Source organism: Nicotiana tabacum, chromosome 2, assembly GCF_000715075.1.
Source record: "Nicotiana tabacum cultivar K326 chromosome 2, ASM71507v2, whole genome shotgun sequence".
NCBI classification, from domain to species: domain Eukaryota; kingdom Viridiplantae; phylum Streptophyta; class Magnoliopsida; order Solanales; family Solanaceae; genus Nicotiana; species Nicotiana tabacum.
The window spans coordinates 74,527,502-74,549,771 of NC_134081.1; the positions used below are offsets into that span (position 1 = coordinate 74,527,502).

Here is a 22,270-nt window from a genome sequence, read left to right on the forward strand (position 1 = left end):
AGTTATTTTCTCTTTTTATTTTTTTATTCTTTCTAGTAGTAACCCCCTCACTCTTTTTTACTTTATTATTTTATCTTGATTTTTTATTTTTCGTTGGATTTTTTTATTTTTTTAATATATTCCTTCAATTAAAATTTTGTCACTTTTTTTTCTTTTTCATTATTATTTTTCATCTTAAATTTTTCTGTTATTTTTCAGTAAAAAATTTTTGCCAAAAATTATTATCATTTTCTTTCACTTTTATTTTTATTTTATTTTTTAAATAAATAACTCAACAACAAGAATAACAACAAATCTAGTGTAATCCTATAAGTGGGGCCTAGGAGGATAATGTGTACGCGGAACTTATCCCTACCTTAAGATAGAAAGACTGTTTCTAATAGACCCTCGAGTCATGAGAGACGAAAAGAAAAGTTGTAGTACCAAGCATTAACAACAATAAGATAGCAGAAAAATACAGCAAAAAGAACAACAAGTAGTAATATAATCTAACAATAATAGAATACAGGACTTACACTAATACTCTCCACTACCTACTAGCCTTTTATCTTCATTCTCAGCCTCTACACCATCTTATCAAGGGTCATATCCTCTGTAATCTGAAGTAACGTTATATCTTGCCTACTCACCTCTCCCCAATACTTTTTTGGCCTACCTCTACCTCTACATCTCCTCAGCCCCACCAAGGCCAACCTCTCACACCTCCTAACTGGGGCATCTGCATTTCTCCTCTTCACATGCTCAAACCATCTAGACCTAACTTTTCGCATCTTGTCATCCACCAGGGACACTCCCACTTTTGCCCAAATATCTTCATTCTTAATCTTATCCATCCTGGTATGCCTACACATCCATCTTAACATCCTCATTTCCGTTACTTTTATTTTCTGGACATGCGAGTTCTTTACTGGCCAACACTTAGTCACATACAACATAGTCGATCTAACCACTATGATGTAGAACTTGCCTTTAAATTTAGGAGGCACATTCTTATCACATAAAACACCGGATGCAAGCCTCCATTTCACCCTCCCCGCTCCAATATGACGCGTAATATCCTCGTCAATCTCCCTATTTTCTTGGATTATAAACCTAAGTTACTTGAAACTCTCTCTCTCTCTCTCTCTCTCTCTCTCTCTCTCTTAGGGATAACTTGTGTATCAAGCTTCATGTCAACATCCGCTTCATTGGTCCCGTCACTAAACTTACACTCCAAGTATTCTGTCTTGGTCCTACTCAACTTGAAAAATTATATTGGGATACTTTTTATCTTTTAATTTTTTATTTAATATTTGTACATATTTATTTTTGCAATTCTTTAAGAAATTTTAAATTTTATTTTTTAAAGTAAAATTCGCTGCTTTAAAATATCTAGCATTTTTTTTCTTAGTTTTTTATGGAGTATCATTTTTACAATAAAATTTTTCCGTTAAATTTTTTATCACTTTATTCCACTTTTATATTTATTTTTCTTCTTTCTAGATAAATACTCTAGTCCTAAAATTAGTATTAAAATATTTTCTACACAATCATTAATTGATTATAGTTATCGATAGTTACAGTGTCACTCTTTTTAACCTTTTTTTGTCCTTTCTAGTCAAATTGGTGAATCCTAAAATTTGGTATACTATGCTAATTATGGTATACCAATATATAGTTTACTAAGAATATTAAGCGTGACATAATTGAAATCTAAGTTCAATTCTATTAAGAGTGTAGTATACCAAGAATATTGGTATACCATTTCATGTACTCTAACAAAATATACCATGATTTAATATTAATCACGGTATACCTATGTATAGTATACCAAAGAATATTGCGAATTCTAGACTTTAATACTAATCATGGTATACCAATATGTAGTATACTAAGATTCAACAATTAAAGTATACTATTCAAAGTATACCAAGAATTTCGAGAATACCATTCAACTCTAATCGTGGTATACTATAACCAAGAATATTATGGATACCACTTAATATACTAGTATTCGAAGTATACCATGATTCAACTCTAATCATGGTAGACGATGCAATATATCAAGAATTTTGTGAATATCATTTATACCTGATTCAATTATAATCATGGTATATTGCATACCAGGAATATTGTATATTATACAATATACCTGTCACGGCCCAAAAATTACTAGTCGTGATGGCACCTAACTCGACCTGCTAGGTAAGCCAACTAACAGTCAATACAATCCAAATGAAATTGTAGGGAAATAATGAAGAATTATCTGAACTTTAACAAATTAACCGAAGAACTGGTAGTACGAATCATGAGCTTTTAAGACTTGAAATTTACAAGCTGATACAAATAATTACACGATCTGTTTGAAGGTTACATTACAGATTAGCAAAATCTAAAGCTACCAAGGACAAGTGGCAGCTATATCCGGAATGCACGAACATCTTCAGGGTCAGCTTCTGACATCACCAGCAGCTCCGCTCCAAAAATCTGCACGCAAGGTGCAGAAGTGTAGTATGAGTACAACCGATCCCATGTACCCAGTAAGTATTTTATTTAACCTTGTCGAAGTAGTGATGAGGCTTTTTAGTTAAAAGATGCTCACTGATAAAATTTGTAATGTAACTAACAATAGAACTATACTACAATATAGCAGAATAGAGCATACGAACGAATGTACAAGGCAATAACAGAGTACTAGAAGAGATCACAATCCAACAGTTTCTAATATCTTGACCAATCCTTTCCTTAGAACGAAACCCAATGAACCACAATAATCACCTCAAAACTTTCATACTGTGAGAAAAACACTCAAGTCATTAAATTCAACACCACAGCATGGTCACGTTATTCTACAAGACACAATTTATAATATAATTAACCCTCGAGCATGGTTAACCCTGGCACATGCATATATGATCGTCACCTCATATATGTATCACCCCCGCATGTAGCAAACAATATCAAATAGTAGGAAAAATTCCCTCAACAAAGTTAGGCAAGACACTTACCTCAATTCGGCTAACTCGATACTCAATTTAGCTTTTTCCTTTACAAATTCACCTTCGCCCGGCTCAATCTAGCCAAAGATGACTTAAATACATCACACAATGCAAGAAAAAATAATTTCAATTAGTAAAGCTGTGGTTTTTATACAATTTCTAAAAAGTCAACAAAAGTCAATTCTCGGGCCCGCTTGGTCCAAACCCGAAATTCGGACCAAAACTCGAGTAGCCATTCACCCCTGAGCCCGGTTATGTAATTTATTTTAAAATTTGACCTCAATTTGAGGTCTAATTCTAATTTTACAAAAATTCTTAATTCTACCCAAACCCTCAATTTTCACCATGAAAACACTAGATTTTAGGTTGAAAACTTATGAAATGTAATGAAAGATTAAAAGGAAATAGATTAGAATCACTTACCAATGGATTGGGGGAGAAGAGTTCTTTGAAAAATCGCCTCAGTGGTTTTCTAGTTTTGAAAATTTGAAGAATGAACAAAAATCTCGTTTTTCCCTTCTTTTACCCAGCTGCAGTTATCACAATTGCAACACAAGGTTCGTAATTGCGACGACCGCAATTGCTATCAATTCCTCGCAAATGCGAAGAATCACTGAGCCTGCTAACTTCGCAAATGCAACGCATATGTCTCAAATGCGAGCCAAGGTACTTTGCAAAAGCGAACTTCTGGCTCGCAAATGCGAGTGTGCCTTGATCTGATTCCAGTCGCAAATGCGACAATATTCTCGCAAATGCGAACCTTGCCCCCATCATATTTGCGGGCTTCTCTTCGCAAAAGCGAAGCTGACCCAGCCCCCTCCCTCTACGCAAATGCGAGCCTGACTTCACATTTGCGAGGCTCGCATTTGCGATCAAGTCCTCGCAAATGCGAGATCTGTAGACCTGATGCACCAGCTATTTTTTTCCAAGTCTGAACCACTCTGTAGCCTATCCGAAACTCACCCGAGCCCTCGGGGCTCTAAAACAAATGTGCACACAAGTCTAAAAATATTATACGAACTTGCTCGCATGACCAAATCGCCAAGATAATCCCTAAAACTACGAATCGAGTACCAAATCAAAAAATATTTTCAAGAAAACTTTAAAACTTCTATTACAACAACCGGACGTCTAAATCACGTCAAAACCAACTCCGTTTCTCACCAAATTTGACGGACAAGTCATAAATATAGAAATGAACCTATATCAGATTCCGGAACCAAAATACGGATTTGGTATCAACAATTTAAAACATCGATCAAACCTTTAGATTCATTAAGCTTTTAAACTTTCAAATTTCAATAAAATGCGGTAACTCGAGTTAGGGACTTATGAATTCGATTACGGGCATACGCCCAAATCCCAAATCACGATACGGACACATCGCGGCCGTCAAAATACGGATCTGAGTCTGTTTGCTCAATACGTTGACCAAAGTCAACTCAAATGGGTTTTAAGGCAAAGATTTCATATTTTTCAGTTTTTAACATAAAAACTTTCCGAAAAAAAATATCCGGGCTGCACGCAAATCGAGGAGGGCTAAAATGAGGTATTTGAGACTTCGAAATACAGAATTAGGTTCTAAAACATAAGATGACCTATCGGTTCATCACATAATACATCATGCGGGGATATTCATACCCTCAAACTACCGAGAAAAATATAAGTGCTCAAACCGACCAGTCTGGTCGTTACAATACCTCATGGTGTACTACATGGCATATGATGTAGTATACCAAAGGATATTATGAATACCATTTAACATACTAAAAACAATTATAACATGATTCACCATGTAGTATACCAAAATATTGAGAATATCATTTAAAATTAAGAAAATACTTGATAACATAATAAAATATTTTATTAACAAGTGAAATAATATATTAACAACATTAATACAAATATAAATACAATCTTGGTATCATATTTATCTCTCTTTAAAATGCTGAAATATTTTTTGCCACTTTGATTACAAATAATTAAAAATATAAAATGCTTAAAGAATGGGAAAGTATACTACTAAATTTTTTGAAAAAGATAATTAGTAAACTAAATTTATACAGGCATAAGAATTGGGCGCGCTCCCACCTAGCAAGCCGATATTAACATATATTTATTCTTCTTTCAAGGAAATAACAAAAATTTATAAGGTTTTTTAATTTATTAAAATTTATACTTTTACTTTCCATTTGCTGGCGAAACAACCATTTTTTATGGTGCCATTCCTAGGGCTTCTTATTTCTTTTTAGCATTTTCATCATAAACAAGCTTCAATTTTATCCAAAAGAATTAACCAATATGATATAATATTATAAATTAAATACCAATAATTTTTTATCTTAAATGCAGAAAAATCAGTTTAACCTCATCATGTTTTGGAGAAAATAAAAAAAGTTATGTTCAGAATCTTAATTTCTAGGTTGAAACCTCAAAAAATAGAGCAATCGAGGAAAAGAAAAATGGGATTTACGGTTTTTTAAATCTGAACAAAGTGTAATAAAATTTTCTTTCTTCTTCTCTTTTGGGTATTTCAATTTCTGTCCTTGTCCCTTTAAAATTTTACTGAAATTAGACCTTAGAGCTAAGCCAAATAATTGACAAGAACGTCTCTAATATCGATCACACATAAGCATGAAAAAGTCAAAACGTTATAACAGATTATTCAAACATATCGCTCTTGGGGACAATAATAAGAAAAGAAGATTATTTAAACCTTCCATTATTATTTTACTACTATCAAACACGAAATTTCCGTCTTTAAACTGACACGCCCATGACTAGTGACCAATTATTGTGTATTGGTCAAAACACCCTGGTCAAACTGGTAACCCAATTCACAAATATGCCATCAGCAACATCTACCGCCGCGACCGCCATGGCCACGGCAACCTACACCACCATCCCAATTTCCGGCGGTGACGTCGTTAACCGATCTATTCACAATCTCTTTACATTTCTTTCCCGTAGTCGACCGTGGCCTGAATTCCTCGCCGGAGCAAGCGCCGTCGATCTTCCGGCATCTTTCTCCGATGCTGCAATTCGCATTCGCCGGAATTTCAAGTACTTCTCCGTCAACTATGCCATTGTCATATCTGCTTGCTCAGCCGCTTCACTTATCGGCTCACCCTTTTCGTTGATTTTCGCCGGTTTGGTTTTTGCAATGTGGTTGATTCTTCTGTTCTTCCGGGAGGATCCTATGGTTGTTCTAGGGCACCAAATTAGCGATCTAGCTGTGATTTCGGGTCTCGTGATTGTTTCTGCAATTGCTGCTTGGTTCACAGGAATTTTAAATACTTTGCTCATTGGTGTAGCGGTAGGATTTTTGGTGACAGTGATTCATGGCTTATTGAGGAATCCAGAAGGGCTGTTTGTGGATGAGGACGACGCCGTTTCGACTGGCTTGATTTCAAATGCTGAAAGAAGAACTTGATTTTGCCCTCGCAACTTTCACTAACTCACCAACATTAATTGATTTACATTTTTTGTGTTTTGGTTGATTGCAAGCTTGATTTTTGACTTGAGAGTTGTGTTCATAAGATGCATTTGGTGTGCGGTTCTGATTTAAGGAAGAGATGCTGAAAAATTGTTTGGTTCTTCTGTGTGTCTTTGAGATAGGGGTAAGGTGTGCGAAGACACTAACCTCCCCAAATCCCAGGGATTACACTGAATTTTTTATTATTGTTGTTGAATTTGCAGAGTTTTTCTTTGTAAGGTAGCTACTGGTTCCAAAGGTTTACAGGAAAATCTGTTGCCACTGGTTTTGTGTTTTATTTTGAAGATTGTCTCAATGAGCAACATTGTCCATTTTTATTTGTTCCACTCGCCTTTTCTTTTTCCTCCTAATGTGAACTTTTGTTGATTGAGAAAATACAACAATATCCTATTTTTTAATGGCTGATTTGCCTTTTTTCTTCCAGGGTTGTGAATATAACTAAAATGACAATCTTTTTAATTGCTTAACGAGACAGAACTGATGCGTAGTAAATGAATGATCAAATGCCATGAGACATGGGTTCATCCAACTAGAAAAACACTAGACATGTCTATTCTGTCTATCTGGCAGGAAGGATACTGCAAATGTTGTAGGTTGATTATGTGGCATTGGTTAAATTTTCTAGACGAAATCAGTAAATTGTTGAAACGAAATAAGTCTTGAACTGATGTGGTGAAAAATACTTTATAATGGATGATTTCTATGTTACATAAACTAACAGAGTGAATTGCATGGTCACGGTAAACAAAACTGAGCCACCAAAGAGTGGCTTTCTGGAGAGTTTTGGGATCATATTTTGCTTCTCATCCTTACTAATTTAGCTAATATTTGTTGAGCAGCCAAAGTTTGAGCATGGTTATGACCCAGCATTACGGTTCGGATGCTAATGCAGGTTCTGCAGAGATCCTCTCCGCTATCAAAATGACCTCCTCTTAATAACAGCTTTGCTCTAGTTTCCAGCAGGGTAGCTTTCAATAATGTCACCTCTTGCCAAACATACTCGTCCACTCTTTGGTTGGATTGCAGCTTCTTTTTCCAGCACAGAGATCCGTGGCACCAGTCTTGTATTTGAGAAACAAATGACTTCTCTGCTTCTTCAAGCACATTTGTGCAGACCTTCAAGAGTTCTAAGGCTGAGTTGCACCTTGAGAATGTTGTGAAGGTACTAATTGCCAATGGAAGAGCTGTCTTTCTAATGAAGAGAACCATGTCAATGGCCTTGAGCTGAATGACTGGTGGTTCGGACTTGAAACCAAATACAAGGAAAGCACATGACCAGAGATGGTCAGAATCTACTAGCGGGTTTCCAATTTTCCTTGCACCTTGAACATTGGCTTTAGCAGCAACTAATCCATCTTTCCTTTTCGCAAAGATCTGAGTGATGGGATGGAATTGGATCCAACATCCAGGCTGTCTGTTGGCTTTTCGTGCCAAACCCAATTTAACTAAAAGTAGTGCTGCTTCCTCTTCACTTTTCCATGTTTGGCTTGTCAGGCAATGCCCCGAGTAGAAGCATAGAGCAACTTTCATGCACTTAGTCCACATCTTGAATCTGTTTCTATTTACAGGAATTTTCTTTGCAGCTGCTGCCAGTAAATTCACTGAGATGGGTGCTGGAGCAAACCATGCTCCTACCTGAAGCATTCTTGAGGCAAGGGAGTCCCTGCTATCGTTGCTTTGCTGCAAGAGGACTGTACAGAAAACCAGTGTTTTCATTAGAAATGGATTTGTTCTGCAGAACTGTTGATGTGGAACGGACGGATTAGAGCAAGTTGTGGCTTCAACTGGAACCTGATTCACAGCTTCGAATAGAGCAGACGGCAAAATTGCAAGCTCTGATAGCAAGGAACCAACCACCCAAAGACCAAAACTCGACCTCCCAAGTTTCTCATCAAATTTTTTGAGGAATTCCACCTCTCCTGCTGGATACTCCTTTTTACGTCTTCCCCTTATCAATATCATGGCATCGGATGTGGACAATGGCTGAAGCTGCAAGGGATCAACGTTCATTACCTGGTTGAGCTGTGTTGTGATAATGACATGGGTACCACCAGTGTTACTTGGTATTAAATCATGAAGATCCTTCCCTTCCCACCACTCCTTCTCAGTCTCTAAATTATCTATAATTAGTAAATATGGCATGTCACGGAATATCTCCCTTTTAACTCTCTTGAATGCTTCTAATTCTTGCTCATCGAAATTCCTTATCCTCCCTCTTTCCTTCTCTGCATCTGCACTCACATCCAGGCCCAAATTTAGAGACAAGTTCAATATGTTCTGTCGAAAGTAGCGAGCTTCACCCCCTACCCACAAGACCATCTTGTATCTCTGTGAATACCTGTAAGCAAATTCCAAAGCAAGGTCAGTCTTTCCAACACCAGGGGCGCCATTTATGCACACAACACTGGCCCCCAAATTCTTGTCCTTCTCGCTTCCTGATTTTCTGTACTTGAGTCTCTTAAGCGAATTTCTTCCAATAATTGGTTCCACGCAAGCTTCTTTATTGGTTTCCTTGTTCTTTCCTATCTCTGGATTTATATATTTACCTCTGCTAGCATTAGCTTCACTTTCATCATCAGCTAGACCTTCAGATTGTCCTGGTGTTCCTCCTTTGACACTTGGGACCACACTTTCTTGCTCAAAGGAATCCCCACAGCCAAAGAGAGTAGTCTCTATCTCCATAATTTCTCTCTCTCTTCCCACAAAACTTTTATTCCTCGGAAAGGGCAACTCTTCAAACCCTTCTTCTGTTTTTTCTGCAACACTTTTCCTACCAAGTTTGGCCCTTAATATCCCAGCTGCTTTCGACACACAGGACCTCCAATTACTCTCATTTGTCTCCAATTTAAACTCATGACACTTTAGTATTGCATCCAGTACCTCTTTACATTTCTTGGCATCAGCATTTCGGTTAAAAAGACTTGCAATTTCATTGGCATCCGTATTAAAGAACAAAGGAATCAAGTTCTTCTTTTGCGCAAAGAATCTTATTTCCTCCAAGCTCAGATGGTTGAAGAAGCTACAACTGGTGACAACTACGACGCCAAAGGTTACTGAGCATATAACTCGGTCAGCAATCTCATGGCTCTGATTATCTGCATACTTTGCTCTATCAGCAATAAAACAAGCAATACCCTGAAGCTCGAGTTCCGACTTGAGCCACTTGCAGAAGCGCGCTTACATTTAGGTTCTGACCGTGGAATCCTATATACACATCACAGCTCCTAAGTTTGGCATTGGATGCAGGTGAAATGGAGCCCTTGGCAAAAGAAATTCGAGGGACAGGAAAAGAAAAGGATATCCTGGGATCGGTCTCTGGTCCTGAAACAGGGACACAGGTGACAATTTTGAGCTTTGTGTCGGTGGGGTCATCAGAAAAATCATATCTTTCTGGAGGTGGAGTGTAGGAGGTGCTGGGAACATCATCGGACTGTGAACCGCAGTATGAGACTGGTGGGGATGGGTGGGAAACTGAGGTAGGAGCAATAGGAGTTTCTTGTTTTGGATTAGCAACTAAAATGGTGGGAGCAATGAGGTTTTCTTGAGCACTTGGATTTGTAACTAAAGTGGCCCTTGGAGAAATGTAAGGTGATTGCAATGCTGAAACAAATGCAGAAGATGGAGGAGAGATGAGTGAAGGAGAGTTATATGGTGATGATGTGGCTGAATCTGCTACCAATTTCTGCTGACCTGAAGGAAGAACAGCCGAGAAAATGTCCTTACCCAGTTTCTTACCACCCGAATTTGCAATCTTGATGGTAAGGGACTGGGTATCAACAGTTGGGATCTCTTTAGGAGATTTCTCGTCATCCATTCTCAAAAAAAAGCTTAGGAGTTGGACACTCTGAAAAAGCTTTGAGGAACCAAGGAGGTAACAAAATGCTATATTTCAGTAGTTTTCAATTCATAAGAACCATATTTGCCGGATTGGAATCAAGAGAAAAAAAAAACTGATATTGTTTCTGGATACTTGGTATGGAGTGTAGATTTGTGGTTGGGATGGGAACACTCTCCTTGAAGAAGCAGATGAATGTAACAGTAAGACTTTTTGAAAGCAGAAAGAAATCTACATGTGAATCTTCTAACTGTGGGCCTCCCTAAGTCAGAACTCAGAACCTGACCCTCGCTTTCACTGTGGAGGAACTTGAATACTACTTATAAGAATAGCTAAAAGGGTGTACATCTTACATTGGAAACAAGAAAGCCTTTACCTAATTTGATCCATGTAAAACCATCATGAGACTAAATCTCCCAGGATGCAAGAGAAACTGGTTTGTTTCCTTTACCTTGATTTAGTTCGTTAAAGCCAAGAAGGGAAACATAATTTGCTTTGAGTCTGCTACCCTAGGGATACAATCTCCTTATTTCTCTCTCCCATGAACTAGCTTTACAGATGGGGAATCTAGTGATATGGGTTGGATGTGTGAGGTTTTGAACATAAAATATTAAAAACAATTGCTTCAAAAGAAGCTGCAGAGTGTAAGTGGTGTAATATTCTATGTGCTTAGTTTAATCCCTTTATCTTGGGCTTAGCCATTCTTTTTGTTTTATGTGTCGTAAGATTGCATATTTGAACTTAGTAAAATCAAATTTTATGCATTACTATAATTTATAATTTTCACTGTCACAGAATCCAAAGGTTGGTCAGAATGAATACAGAGAAAAAAAGGCATTGGGAGAGGAACCAAAGACTGTGTGACCTTGGTGGAAATGGGGCACTAAGTTGCAAGGGAGAAATGCCTCTCTGAATGAATAAAACCAAATATTGATGTATGCAATGCAGGTTTGCTCTCTCTCTTCTGACGCATTTGTTCTGGGAATTGGACCAAGACCAGTCCAACTCTGAGCACTAAAAACCATTAATTAATAATTTGAAAGCTCCACCTCTTCCCCTGGTGTCATACTCCTACCATCCCCCCTCCCCCCTGCTCATATATTATTTTTCCACAATTTGGAAGCACGGACATATAAAGGAAAATAAGTGAAACAAATAGCGGTAAAGTTAGCCAAACAAAACGAAGAAAGGAGGGATTAATTAAGGTGTTGTTCAGGAATATGCATGCACTAGAAAAAGGAAAGAGAAGGTTCATCTTGAGTCCTTGCTATCAGGTGGCCTTCAAAAAGGAAATTTATAGTTAGGTTGGATTAAGGATTCCAACTTTTTGTGCAATAAAAGCTTCCCCCTTTTAAACCTACAAAAAAAAAAATTATAAACTACTTTGACTTAAACAGTGACCTCTCTAGTTGAACCTCTGTCGGCTGTGACCATGTTAAAAAGTTGGAAGCCTTTTAGTTTTGAGATATTCCTCTGTCTTAAGCTCTGTTTGGAATTGGGTCTAGATTATTGTCTCATAAATATCTTCGGGCAACTGACGCTTTAGGATGACCCCTTCCATTCACAGAATATAAGTTCAAAGCCTAATTATTTTCTTTTTTACTTATTCACATCATCACTCGAATAAGACAAAAGTTTTCGAACTTACAGTCACTATCCCAAACATCTTTCTATGACACCCTTCCCCACACTGTCCCCCTTGAGAAGAGAAGGAATAGAAATTGAAAAAAAGATATTCGTGAACCGTTAAACAACCACCTGTGAACCGAAACGGTTTGACGATCTAGTTACATATCACCTAAGATGGGGCAAAATGGGAATATACAGTGTTGTTTGCCTTACATTTACTACTTTTTCTTGGCTTAGTTTCATTTTGACTTTTGAGTTATCAAATTATTAAGCATTATGATGTTATTATGACAAAGAGCTGTCATTTTAGCGTTTCTTATTCTTACAATCTGCCTGCTGCATGTGCATTCAACACTTCTTAATTGGTGTTGGAATTAAATATACTGGTGATCTGATATTTCTTTTTTATTGTAATGGAATCATTAAAAAAAATGGGCCAAGGTCCAAATATACCCTCGTATTTTCTAAAATTATTTAAGAATACCATTTGTTATACTATTGGGTTATCTATACCCTTGCAGTCATACTTTGAGTTCAAATATACCCCTCATTTAAACGGAGGAACATGTGTCATCGTCCTATTGGTCAATTCTAAATATCTCCTAATTAATTAAAAAGACTCATTACCCATACCCGAAAAGCAGTTTTCTAAAACAATTTTTTTTTGTGTGTAAAAACTTGAAAAAATTGAATTTATTTTTACTAAAAATTGAAAAAAAATGAAAATATTTTTTTTCAGTTTTTACAAAAAAAAAAACTGCTTTAAAAAAAACTGAAAAATATTTTCTAAAACAATGTTTTTGTAAAAATTGGAAGAAAAAAAACTGAAAAGCAATTAAAAACTGGAAAAATTGAAATTGTTTTACCTAAAAACTGAAAAAAAAATATATTTATTTTTTCAGTTTTTACAAAAACATTGCTTTAGAAAATTGCTTTTCAGTTTTTTTTTTAGTTTTTACAAAAATAATTTCTTTAGAAATTAGTTATCAGTTTTTTTTTAAAACAATATTTTTCTAAAAATTGGAAAAAAAATATTTTCGATTTTTTCAGTTTTTAGTAAAAAAAACATTCAGTTTTTTTCAGTTTTTAAAAAAAATTATTTTAGAAAATATTTTTTAGTTTTTTTTTAAAGCAGTTTTTTTGTAAAAATTGGAAAAAAAATATTTTCGTTTTTTTCTGTTTTTAGTAAAAAAAATTCAATTTTCCAGTTTTTACAAAAATAAAATTGCTTTAGAAAATTGCTTTTCGGCTATGGGTAATGAGTCTTTTTAATTAATTAGGAGTTATTTAGAATTGGCCAACAGAACGATGACATGTGTCCCTCCGTTTAAATGAGAGGTATATTTGAACTCAAAGTATGACTGCGTAGGTATAGATAACTCAATAGTATAACGATGGGTATTCTTAGACTATTTTTAAAAGTACAAAAATATATTTGACCCCTTGCCGTTAAAAAATCCTTTCCAATGGCCAAATTTTTTTATGTGCTACTCCACATGTAGCCGTTGAGATTGCAGCTAAGTGGTTCAATTCATTTTAGATTGTTTTTTACTCTCTTTTTTGAATTGAAAGAAAGTAAAAAAAAAACTTTTCTTTCTTCCGCTTCTTTATTTATTTTTTATTCCGTCGAGAAATTTTGGTTATGACTAATGCTCCATTAGCTAAATTGACGTTGATAAAGCTATTTAGTCGTAAAAATAAAGTAAAGCACACCTTGAGTTAAACTCGACGAATTGCGTTCTAAATCTCTTTAAAGAATCAATCAGGCGTAGAGTTTGAATATCACCAAGATCTTTCCCTTTTCCCATTTTCAAAACCTAAACCCCTCTCCAAAACAAACTAAAAAATGTAACAGTAGAAAAGAGCTCTAAGTACGTGTCAAGCCTAAATACCACATTAGGATAACAGTTAAAATATGTGAACATCTACCATTCCATTAATTTATCAAAAACGAGGGCATAAAAAATTAAGAGTGCCCTGCTAAGGGAAAAATGGAATCTCCATTTTGTTGGAATGTAATTGGACGGCAAGGTATGAAGTGTCTCTCCACTACCAGACATATAATTCTAGATTGATTGGAACAAAATGATTTTGATTGAAATAGTTGAATATTTCCATAATGATGTGCCCCTTTTCTGCAACTAAATTCATTGAATCAAAAGACATTTTTAAAAGTCTGATGCTGTTGTCATTGTTTTTCTTTGCTGGTTATGGATTGTCTACTTTGAATGTTTCCAGTTTATCCACAAATCTGTTCATCGCTTTTGTTCAACGATGTTGAAGCTATAATGTTATAAAAAAACGTTGTGCACTTGGTAAAGCCACCCAAAAAAAAAAAGAAAAAGGATACGTACTTTGAAATTCTGTGATAATGTATAGTCATGTCACAGCGCACTTGTTCATAATACATCGCGTTAAAACAACACAACAACTATTATCACATAAAATTTCAACTAAAAATTTGGACTCGTTCTATTAAACATAAACTACTAACAATTAACTTTAACACTCTTGTTTCACTAAACTAAATGATGTCGCAAATGTTAAGAAAGAATTAGCACTATGTTATCACTTAACAGCAAACAGATTCCCATGACGGTAGACAATTAGTGATTCTTCGTTAATTAACTTAAGGCTCTAAAAACGAACTGCTTGTTTTGACGAATAAATTAAATACTTCTTTGATCAGTTTTAGATTCAAGATCCTATAGGTTCAAATAACAATCAATTTTAGAGTAGATGCTAATACAATCCGTTAGAATTTGCAAACGATCAACAATGCAAGTTACAAAACAAGTTTTACCTATCCATCAAAACTCGTGAACAGTTTAACTAGATAGATAGAATGAACATAGTATCAAATTTTGCTAATTCGTAAGAACCCGAGAACAATTGAAAAACACATGCAAATTTTGTCAATACGTTTGAACTTACGAACACTTTAAAAAAATAGATAGAATGAAAATAGTATCAAGTGCCAATGAATCAGAACTTTTGAACAACTACAACAAATGTAAGTTTTGTTAATCCGTCAAAACTTGTGAGCAATTTAATAATATAGGTAAAATAAAAAAATATCATCTTATCAATCGTCAGAACTTGATAACAATTGAATAACACATGTAAACTTTGTTAATCCGTTAAAACTTGTGATTAATTGAACTGGATAAGTAGGATGACGATAGAAGAAAGTTTTGACGTTTTGTCAAAGACTTTCCTCACTTGATTGGGAGGATTATAACATAAGAGCAAAATGGATTTTTTCAAAAGTGGAATGGTATCATCGTAATCGAAGCATGCAAATTTTCATGTACTAATACATGGATAGTTTTTACACAATTTTCATTTGAAGTAGAAAAAATGTATATGCACTACATGAAGTAAATTACCAAATCAATAAATGTATGGTATGTATCATTTTGTTTTTAGACAATAATTACTATGCAACAAAGTTGAAATCGACGAAATGAATACTCATTTTTTCTTCAAGACAATAATTACTATATATAAGCTCTATATATATATATATATATATATATATATATATATAGTTCTCCAAAATAGAGGGGCCTATGCAGTGTATAAATGACATGTTCAATTGAATCCATAATTTTCGATGCAGAGTAAAATAAAATATATAAAAATTATAAAAATAGTAGATATGAACTCATAATTTTAAAAATATATAATGGATTCAATACAAAAAAAAATTTAAAAAATGAACCCATAGAGTTTAAATAAGTATCAAAATACAAACCAAATCCTTAGTACTACTGTCTGGACTATAGAACAGTAATAACGGAAAATAAATGAAAGAGAGTCAAGGCTTGCGGACGTCATAGCAGCTACCTCAAAGTCTCCAAGTACCCGTACTAGCACGGCTCTAGCAATCACCATGTCCAGATGTACCTAGATCTACACACGAAGTGCAGAGTGTAGTATGAGTACAACCGACCACATGTACTCAATAAGTAACACAACTAACCTTAGGCTGAAAGTAGTGACGAGCTCAAAAGAAGACAGTCAAAACTAATATAAACGACAACACGGATATAATGATGACAATAGCAATAAGTAACTCCAAGTAATTATCATATTCAACTTATTCACATTACATGAATTTAAACATGCTTTCAAGTATAACAATTAAGGCCCAACACTGATAATAACATGTCAGTTACAACTAGCATGAGGAATGATATATCTTTATACCTACATATCAGGTATGCATGTCAAATGAATGATTTCACGGTGATATCCCTAGATACTCTCACTCTCAACATACTCTAGTTGTCTGTCTCAATTGCCCACGCCATCACACACACACGCATCACTCACCATTGTATAGGTTCCTAGCATCAATGGCCCTCACCAATGCACGTGTATATATCGTTGTGCCTGCGCTCACTGCTGGTATGTCTGTCACGATCCAAAATCTAACTATGGTCGTGATGACGCCTATCGTGTTACAAGGCAAGCCTACTTCCCAAAATATTACTACTAAACCGATTATAAGAATTTAATAAAATATTTCAACATTTAAATTTTTCATTAAAAAAATCAACTCTAAATATAATATAGAAAAATACATAAACGAGCCCCAAACATCGGGGTGTCACTAAGTCATGAGTGTCTGAAACTATAAACTGTCTAACTGTCCAAAAGAAGAAATGACAAAAGGAGTAACAAGGTCCTGCGGACGCTAGCAGCTACCTTGCAATCTCCACAGATAGCCGGCCTGAATTCAACGATCGCCGCGCTCTAACTCACCTGGATCTGCACATAAAGTGTAGGGTATAGTATGAGTATAGCCGACTCAGTAGTAACAAAAATAACTAAGGAACTGAGCAGTAGTCACGAGCTAAGTAAAATATTCCAATTATTTATTTTCACAATTTAAAAATAAACAGAAATAAACAGGTAAATTTCATAACTCAGTAAATTCCACAAAGAAGTTTAACAGATAAATGCAGCAACAACACAAATAAATACAACCTCACAACAGTGTACCTCCATCACTCATCGCTCGCACTCAGCACTCAACACTCAAAACACTCAACACTCTGTGCTCACTGGGGTGTGTACAGACTCCGGAGGGGCTCCCAAAGCCCAAGTGCTAAGCACGGACGACTCACATGCCATCATATCAATACCTGGATCCGCACGGTCAACTCACATGCTACGCGGATAACTCACGCGCTATGGTATCAATACCTGAACTTGCACGGTCAACTCACGTGCTACGCAGATAACTCACGCGCTATGATATTAATATCCTCACAACCAGGCCCTCGGCTTCACTCAATCATGTACCTCACTAGCCTCACCATCATCAACAAATAAGGGAACACAGCCCACATCAAGTATCACAATATATTAGCAAATAATAGAGACTGAGGTAAACATGTACAATAATTTCTATGACTGAGTACAAATAATGTGAGCATGAATAAAGCCTAAGCATGATCTCTAACATGAAGGCACACAAGTTCAACAACAAGTAACTGCGTAAACACAGATGATGGCCATGAGGCCTCACGGGACGGACCAAGTCTCAATCCCTCGAGATATACACCCACACGCCCGTCACCTAGCGTGGGTATCACCTCCAAACAGTCACACGATATCAAATTCTCCGGGTTTATACCCTCAAAGCCAGAGTTAAAACTGTTACTTACCTTAACAGCGTAAAATCCTGCTCTGGGATGTCCTCGTCTCTGGACTCGGTCTCCAAAAGCACCGAATCTAACCGAAAATCAGAATACTACTATCAACATAGTCTAAAGAATTGAATTCCACAATAAAAACTACATAAATATGCCAAAAATCCAAAATCGACCAAAACCCGGCCCTCAGGCCCATGTCCCGAAATCAGTCAAAAATGACAGAATAATAAACCTCGTCCTCTTCCGAGTCTAACCATATAAAATTTATCAAAATTAGACTCCGTTTGGTCCCTCAAATCCTCACCAAACTCAAACCCTAACTCCCTTAATTTTACTTTGAAATCATCAATCAAATCCCAAAAATGAAGATGGATTCATGAAATATAATCAAAACTAAGTAGAAAACACTTACCCCAATTCTTATGGTGAAAATCGCCCCCAAAATTGCCCAAATCCGAGCTCTCCAACTCAAAATATGACCGAATGAACAAACCCTCATTTTATATATTTTTTTACTAGCTATTATGCCTCGTTTCTCATGTCAAACGATCCCGAAACTCGCTTTTTATGCCTCCAATGGATTTCTTGTGAAAGTTTAGTCAAGTTAGGCTTTTAAATCACTCAATTTGACCTTATAATGAAGGAGATATGTAGGTTTTAATATTTGCAAATCGTGCAGATTTTTAAATACACCGTCAGTGGCAATGTCGTAATTAATCTGAAAACATCTAGCAACCTAATTCTTAGTAAAATGACCATAAAATCCTCATACGATGTCCAAATTCGACGATTCTTTTTGTTACAGGTCCGTAATTACGATACGGATCTAATTCTTCAATCAAAAAAGAAACCGGAGCTCATTTATTCAATATGATATCATTTATGCTTGAAGAAACGGCGTTGAAACATAAGAAAAACGAGCACAACACAACCCAAACCTATCCGAAACTCACCCGAGGCCCTCAGGACCTCAACCAATAATTCCAACAAGTCATATATCACTACCCGAACTTAGTCGAACCTTCGGAACACCCAAAACAACACCCAAACACCAAATCAACCTCGGATTCAAGCCTAAGAACTTCTAAACTTCCAATTTTCGCCAATTCAAGCCTAATTCTACCACGGACCTCCAAATTATATTTCGGACACACTCCTAAGTCTAAAATCACCCAACAAAGCTAATCGAATCATAAAAATCCACATCCGAATCTGTTTACTCATAAGTCAACTTCCGGTTGACTTTTCTAACTTAACTTTCTAACTAAGAGAATAAGTGTTCATTTCACTCCAAAACTACTCCGGACCCAAACCTACCAACTCGATATAACTCAACACCGCTGAACAACACATAAAGAAGCAGGAATGGGGAAACAGGGCTATAACTCTCGGAACGACTGGCCGGGTTGTTATATCCTCCCTCTCTTAAACAAATGTTCGTCCTCGAACGTGCCAAGAGTTGAGGAAAATCTAGGCGGGCAGCCCCGATCCACATAATAATAATAATAATAATAATAATAATAATAATAATAATAATAATAATAATAATAATAATAATAATAATAATAATAATAATAATAATAATAATAATAATAATAATAATAATAATAATAATAATAATAATAATAATATATAATAATAATAATAATAATAATAATAATAATAATAATAATAATAATAATAATAATAATAATAATAATAATAATAATAATAATAATAATAATAATAATAATAATAATAATAATAATAATAATAATAATAATAATAATAATAATAATAATAATAATAATAATAATAATAATAATAATAATAATAATAATAATAATAATAATAATAATAATAATAATAATAATAATAATAATAATAATAATAATAATAATAATAATAATAATAATAATAATAATAATAATAATAATAATAATAATAATAATAATAATAATAATAATAATAATAATAATAATAATAATAATAATAATAATAATAATAATAATAATAATAATAATAATAATAATAATAATAATAATAATAATAATAATAATAATAATAATAATAATAATAATAATAATAATAATAATAATAATAATAATAATAATAATAATAATAATAATAATAATAATAATAATAATAATAATAATAATAATAATAATAATAATAATAATAATAATAATAATAATAATAATAATAATAATAATAATAATAATAATAATAATAATAATAATAATAATAATAATAATAATAATAATAATAATAATAATAATAATAATAATAATAATAATAATAATAATAATAATAATAATAATAATAATAATAATAATAATAATAATAATAATAATAATAATAATAATAATAATAATAATAATAATAATAATAATAATAATAATAATAATAATAATAATAATAATAATAATAATAATAATAATAATAATAATAATAATAATAATAATAATAATAATAATAATAATAATAATAATAATAATAATAATAATAATAATAATAATAATAATAATAATAATAATAATAATAATAATAATAATAATAATAATAATAATAATAATAATAATAATAATTCTTATCCTTACTGATTGTGCGGATTACCGCCAGTCTTTAAATATAAGGGTACTGAATTAGCTAGATTAAGAATTCTCAAATATGTTAAAATAGAAATCTTTAACTGGTGGAAACCTTCCAGGCATATAAAAGCCAGATGTGAGGTGTGAAACAAGTCCAGTTCCCGGTCAAACGGTGATTTCTGTTTTAATTTAATTGAGAAGGCATGGCGGATTACCGCCCGCCACTTGATCCTGTTAAATGGAGGACTTTGGATTCGGTTATATCCCCCAGTCAGATAACTGATACTGTTAGTAATACTGAGTATTCTCATATTACTCAAAATTCGGATGGTAGGATTTGCATTCAGTTTGACGATAATAGTTCCACTTATAGTAGACAGTCATTTTCTAATAATAGAATGTTGCCTACTATTAATTCTAGTTATAACAGACATTCCTTTACTAGTCGTAGACTGTTGCCTGATATTCAACACATTTCTCCTGTTGAACCAGTCTATGGACCAGCTAGAAATCGTGCTGCATCTTTACACACAATTTCTACTAAAGTAGGTGATAAACCTGTTGAAAGGGTTAAGATTAACCCCAAAACAAATATTGTTCAGGATAGTGATAATATTTCTGATAAGGATATTCCTTCTGCGTCCGAAATGGATTTTGACCCCAATGATTCTTAATGATTCCACACCAAATTGATTTTAGTCCAGGGTCACAAGCTAGAGGTTATATTCAAAAAGAATTTTTTACTGATAAATGGAACCAGTTTAAAACTTGGTTTTTTGATACTTATAGTAAGGAAGATTTAAACAATATTTCACAAGAGTTTTATGAAACTTGTGCTTTACATAATCAAATTATGTATTTTGTTCCTTGGTTTATAACCACATATTTACCCCTTTTTATAAAAGTTTTGGAAAGATCTTATAAAGACGGGAGTGGCAATATTACTAAAGCCATTTACCCTCCTCAATCATCTTTTGTTTTACCTAATAATACAGGTATTACTTTTACTGCATTTCAAAAATTTATTGATGAAGATGTTGCTGCAGTCAGCATCGCAGAAATTAATAAATTAATTTCTCAAAATAATTATTTGAGTTTATATGTTAAAGTTTTGGGTGAAAACGTTAGTTTTCTTAATAAAAAACTTGATGATTTAACAGTCTTGATTAAGGAGATGAATACGAAAAAGACTTTGACTGATATTGCCTCTTCTTCAGGAAGCAAATCAGAACCTCAGATTGTTATTACTCATATTCAAAGACCTCCTGATATTCAGGATTTTAAATTTAAATCTTTTGGAGACTTAGAAGAACTTCTTGATAAAAAGTTATCCGGTTTGAATATCAAACCCATTGATTTATCAAATGATTTTGCTGATAAATTAGATTCTACTTTTGACTATAAAAAGGATGTTTTGTCAGAGTTTAATAAACTCAGAAGTTACCCCAAAAAGAATAGTAAGTTTGCAGATAGCAGATATGCTGATAAACCTAGAATGCAGACTTATTATTACAATCGTCCTACTCCTCAAGATGTTTTAATAGAGGAACGTGATTGGAATCAGACTAATACGTCTTACAGTGGTTCCGAAATTTACGAATGGAATCTTGATGGTTTGACTGATAGGCAGTTAACTATTCTAGTACATAGAATGCTTATGTATGCAACTATCTGTAAAAGTGTAAAAAATACAGATAGGAATATTTGCAGAATGATTGTTGCAGGTTTTACTGGCCAACTTCGTGGCTGGTGGGACAATTATTTGTCTGTCGACGAAAGGGCAATGGTTATTAACGCTAAAGCCGTTGACGAAGGACTTGATAACTTAGGCATGGCCCTAGTGGCAAATAGAGAAGATGTCGTTTATACCCTTATTCTTACTATATTAGAACACTTCAATGGTAGATTTACCAACCAAAATAAAACTGTTCGTACTCTCCTTAATAGCCTTAGATGTAAGACTTTAAGTGAGTTTAGGTGGTATAAAGACACCTTTATGAGTAGAGTGATGGAACTACCAGAAAATAAGTTTGAACATTGGAAAGTTAAGTTCATAGATGGCCTTCCCTCTTTATTTGCCGAAAGAGTTAGAAAGG

The 22,270-nt window shown here is 34.0% G+C and overlaps 1 protein-coding gene and 1 pseudogene across 1 annotated transcript; one reads left to right on the top strand and one right to left on the bottom strand.

Moving 5' to 3' along the window:
• Positions 1 to 5,679: 5,679 nt before the first annotated feature.
• On the top strand, positions 5,680 to 6,800 carry LOC107797892 (PRA1 family protein G2-like). Its single transcript, XM_016620810.2, has one exon. It carries the CDS (start codon positions 5,755 to 5,757, stop codon positions 6,409 to 6,411), a length of 657 nt encoding a protein of 218 aa, XP_016476296.1. The 5' UTR covers positions 5,680 to 5,754; the 3' UTR covers positions 6,412 to 6,800.
• A 355-nt stretch (positions 6,801 to 7,155) lies between these two features.
• On the bottom strand, positions 7,156 to 10,428 carry LOC107797891 (uncharacterized; annotated as a pseudogene).
• Positions 10,429 to 22,270: the final 11,842 nt, after the last annotated feature.